At 30.1% G+C, this 5099-nt stretch overlaps 1 protein-coding gene across 1 annotated transcript in view; it reads right to left on the bottom strand.

Moving 5' to 3' along the window:
- Positions 1 to 625, bottom strand: part of LOC107626517 (protein SIEVE ELEMENT OCCLUSION B) — a 4010-nt gene extending 3385 nt beyond the window's left edge. The window contains exon 1 of the mRNA XM_016329421.2: positions 78 to 625. Within this exon, the coding sequence (XP_016184907.1) occupies positions 78 to 297 (220 nt within the window). The 5' untranslated portion in view covers positions 298 to 625. The remainder of the gene's footprint in view (positions 1 to 77) is intronic.

Raw genomic sequence — 5099 nt, 5'->3', positions numbered from 1 at the left:
ACTAAATAAATAAATTATATTTTTATATAAAATATATTAAAAAATATTTTTTTAACTTCTTCATTTAAGTACCTTATTAACAACACCAGTGTCAGCGGCAACCGTGGAACGCTTGATAATGCTTGAAGTGACGTTGAAAATGGAATCCACATCATACCTTTGAGCGGTGTGGACGTGAGTTATGTAAACTCTCTCGAGGATCTGATCATCGGTCAAAGCCAATGGGTTCACCAGCGATATCGAAGCCTTGGCTTGTTGCAGGTGCGCACTCGAAACTGGTACCGACGATATCGACATATCTGATCAGATATAGATGTGATACTCTCTTAAATTAAATTTAGATAAGTATATATCTATCTCAGTAGTGAAATTGTTGCCTTGCTCTTAATTGCCGTGGTTGTTTGGCCTATTTATGAGGAGTGGACTAAGCTATCTAGATTGATCATAAACGTACAGTACGTACGTACGTGATAGACATACGATTAAAGTGAAAAAGAATTAACATATATTCACCCAAATCTTGCCGTGACTTCTTTGCCCCCGTCTTAATTACAATATCAGTAACACTGTATGCTTTATCCGTCATTCATGCATGTGAGATAAGCAGGGGATACTGGGATAGTATTGCCATTTTGTGATGACTTCCTGCAGCTTTTTTCGCACTTATTTTTAAATACAATTCTTTACAAGATATGTATCCTGCACCTTTTGCTTTTGCTTTTGATAAATCAAAATTAGACCTTCTGGCTTCAAGAAAGGAATATTCAATACTAAAAGGTTAGAACAAGGAGAATACTTATAAGATTGCAACAAGTAATGGATATCATCACGAATCTCGTCGTCCTTCGTTCCTTGTGTAACAACTTACCCAACTGTGATGAAGCCGAGGAGTACGTTATTTGAGTTTTTTTTTCTCCCAAGTAATTAAAGAGTTGTATGTTATTTGAGTATTAAATACTACTGTAAATAAAAAAACGATTGACTAATTAATCTCACATTAATTGCAAAGCTGATTTTTAACCGGGCCAGCCAAAGGGATTAGCTTATCAGTCCAACAAAGTGTTTTTAGCAACCAAGTCCAATTAAGTTAGTTTAAATTCAACAAAAATCATTTTCATTGCACCAGCGTACAAATGCAATTGAATAACGCAAACATATCATTTTTCGTTTTCGCGTTCCTTCTTTTTCGCATTTTTTCTTCTTCTTCGTTTTCACATTTCTTCTTCTTCTTTGCGTTCTATCTTTTTTTTTTTCGCCTTCTTCCTTCTTCTTCTTCGCGTTCCTTCTTATTCTTCACGTGTTTTCTCTCAATCGTCATTTTTTTATTGCTCTGCGTTTTTTCTTTTCCTCCTTTTAATTGAGATTCATTTGGATCCAGAAATGAATTCGATGTGTTTTTGTTGATGATTGCGTCTTTTTGACTGGTTGTTCAAAATTGAACTAATTTCAATTCATTTGTGAAATAATTGATATTCACTTTATACTGCTGATAAGTATTGACCAAAATTTTTATTCCTTAAGTAATTTCGGTTCATTTCTTAGTTTAATTGAGATTCATTTGGATCCATAAATAAATTGTATGTGTTTTATTGATTATTGAGTCTTTTTTACTATTGGTTCAAAACTGAACTAATTTCTATTCATTTGTGTGTTAATTGAGGTTTACCTAATGCTACTGATAAGTATTGACCAAATTTTTAATTCCTTAAATAATTTCGGCTCATTTCTTAGTTTAATTGAGGTTTATTTGGATCCAAAAATGAATTGAATGTGTTTTTGTTGATGATTGAGTCTTTTTGACTGCTTGTTTAAAATTTGGTTTATTTATGAATTAATTGAGGTTCACTTGATACTGTTGTTAAGTATTGACCAAGTTTTTTATTTCTTAAGTAATTTCGGTTCATTTCTTAATTTATTTGAGGTTCATTTGGATTCAGAAATAAATTTGATGTGTTTTTATTGATGATTGAGTCTTTTTGACTATTTGTTCAAAACTGAACTAATTGAATGAAATGAAATGGAATCTAAATGCAATAGAATAAAGTGATAATAAATAATTTCATTCTTCTTTATTAAAAAATTTGGTCAATACTTATCAGCACCATCAAGTGAATCTCAATTAGTACACAAATGAACCAAAATTAGTTCAAATTTGAATAAACAATAAAAAAGACTCAATCATTAACAAAAACACATCGAATTCATTTCTGAATCCAAATGAACCTCAATTAAACTAAGAAATAAATCGAAATTACTTAAGGAATAAAAAATTTGGTCAATACTTATCAGCATCATTAAGTGAACCTCAATTAACTCACAAATGAACCGAAATAAACTAAGAAATGAATCGAAATTATTTAACGATGGCATCAGAAAAAATCAGAACCAATAAAAATGCTAGTAAAATATTGATGTATGTTATTAGTGATGATGACAACGAAAGAAGAAGAAGATAAAGAGAAGGCGCATGATTTAAAAAGCAGTTATAACAATTTGATTAAATTTAGTTAAGTATTTTGTTTGAATGTAGTGTAGAGCTTTATTTTATATATATATATATATCAAATTTTAGATGTGAAGATAAATGAGATAAGCTTGGGTTATTGTTCTTTTATTATTATCGTTTGTTAAGTAGCTAATTTTTTTAATCAATTATCAGCAGTACAACATGAAATAAAGCGAAGAAAGAAAAAAAGTTTAAAAAAATAAATATTACCTGAAAAAGTTAGTTTTTTTTCTTTTTTATGTGAAATTCATGAATTCATTTTATTTGATCAATTTTATATACGAAAATACTAAAAAATTATTAGAATTTATTATCTTTTATCAATANAAACCTCTATTATTTATTTTTATATTTTTTTTATTTTGCTTTTCAATGCCATTAGTTAGAGTTATTCTTCACATACAAGCGTTTTTCTATACAAGTCATTTATATTCACGCACTCATATTTTTCTTCCGTACCACTTCTTCATAATTTTTTTTTCATTATCGTCGTCATCAACACCACCTCTTCCTCTTTCTTTTTTCATTAAAATTTCTTCTCCTCTTTTCTTTTTCTCTTTCTCCTTCATCATCAGTTATCTCGTTGCTTGTTGAAGATAATAAATAATTCAGGTTCAGATTGTCAATTGAACCAGAACAAAATTGATTATTGTTTTGAAAATATATTTAGAAGAAAAAATATAGCATTAGAAGAAATAATTTTCTACAGTAAATTTGGGTGTAGCACGAAGATATTTGGGTGTAACACGAAAATATTTGGGTGTATTTTAAGAATTTTTGGATGTATTTTTATTCTGATAAGTTCTGCATAATTCGAAACTCTTCTTTCTCTTCCTCCTTCTCATCTTCAGATCTTCTACTGTTTCTTCTTCTTTTTTTTTTTTTATCATTATCACCATCTTCTTCTTCTTTTCTTATTCATCTTTTCTTATTTTTTTACTTTACTTTCTTAACAAGAATAAAAACAAAAAGATCAAACAAAGAAGAAGAAGAAACACATAATGCTGTAAAATTACTTGAAAGAGAATGAACTTACATTCATTTAACTAAAAGAAAGAAAGAAATAAGGAAAAAAAGAAGAAAAAATGCAGCATTAAAAAAAATATTCTTCTGTATTTGCAGCAAATTTGGTTGTAACACGAAGATATTTGGGTGTATTTTAAGAATTTTTTGGTGTATTTTTATTCTGATAAATTCTGCATAATTTAAAACTCTTTTTCTTTCTCCTCTTCATCTTTTACTGCTTCTTCTTCCTCATCTTTTTATTTTGTTTTCTTATAATTCTTTTTGGGAGAAAAAATCAAACAAAGAAGAAAAAATACATAATGCTGCAAAATCAATAGAAAGAGAAGGAGGAAAAAATGCAGCAACAACAACAGTAATAAAAAAATAACGATGAAGATGAAACACGCAAAGAAAAAAGAGGAGAAACGCAAAGAAGAAGGAGAAGAAGAAGAAGGAAGAGGAGGAGGAGAAGGAGGAACGTGAAGAAGAAGAAGAAGAAGTGTCTTCTATAATGGTGAGTGAGAGCGCGCTTGAAAAACGGTTGAGTGATGCGCGTGTTATTACTGGAATTTTTGTTAGACTTTGCCCAACTTATAAGACTTGTAAACTAAAAAGACTTATATGTATAGTATAACTCAGTTATATATGCTGAAATCATGGCCGTCAAAACATCTCACGATTCGAATTTCTCTTGAAATTGATTTATCCTTGAGCCTTCAAAACATCGTCAAAATTCATATATGAAAAATATGAATTACTATAAATATAAAATATAAAAATTAAGATAAACATAATCCATTTCAGTATTAAAATTAGTTTTACTTTTTTAAGTATCTACTTTGGCCTTTATAATTCAGTTGTAAATTAATTACCATTTAACTGCTATAATGTTATATATTGATTATGAAAGAATTATATCCGAAATCTCATTTTTAAATTTAATTTGAAAAAGATTAGAAACTAATTTAAGTGTCAAATGCCTGGCCTTTTGCATGTACTTATATTCTGTGTTATTCATCAGGCAAAATATATCTCATCGATTCCAAAGAGATCAAGCTCAAACAAAGACCGGATGAATTATACTACAAAAAGATTAATTAAACAGCAACAATAATATCTAAATTAAAAAATNATTAAAAAATATAAGTTGATCCGTTAGAGTAAAGCAAAACAAACAACATCAAACTCGGAACTAAACTAACGCATAAACCCTCCCCAAATCTCTCCTTAAACTCCGAAAATAAAGCACACAACGGATGGAGGCTCCACTCAGTCCAACAAATCCGCGTAACCACCCTCAACAAATTCCAATATATACGAATGACATACCCAAGTTGTAGGTACGCTATTCACTTTAGTTTTTCCTCCTGAACTCTCTCATACACACACTTACTTGAGTGTTGGAGTCCCTTTTCAGGTACCCAACGCTGCCTCTCCAGAAGAAGACGACGTTCCACCTTCATCACTCCAAAAGAAGCCAGTTTGTGTGTTACCAGAACGTGCTATACCTCGGAGTCGATTCTCATACAGGAACATTTGGCGCCCACCGTGGAGTCCCGAGTTACTTAACCCCATTTTTTCTTTGCTT

This window comes from Arachis ipaensis, chromosome B02, assembly GCF_000816755.2.
Source record: "Arachis ipaensis cultivar K30076 chromosome B02, Araip1.1, whole genome shotgun sequence".
NCBI lineage: Eukaryota > Viridiplantae > Streptophyta > Magnoliopsida > Fabales > Fabaceae > Arachis > Arachis ipaensis.
The sequence above is the reverse complement of the archived record's forward strand: the minus strand, read 5'-3'. Positions and strand labels throughout refer to the sequence as shown.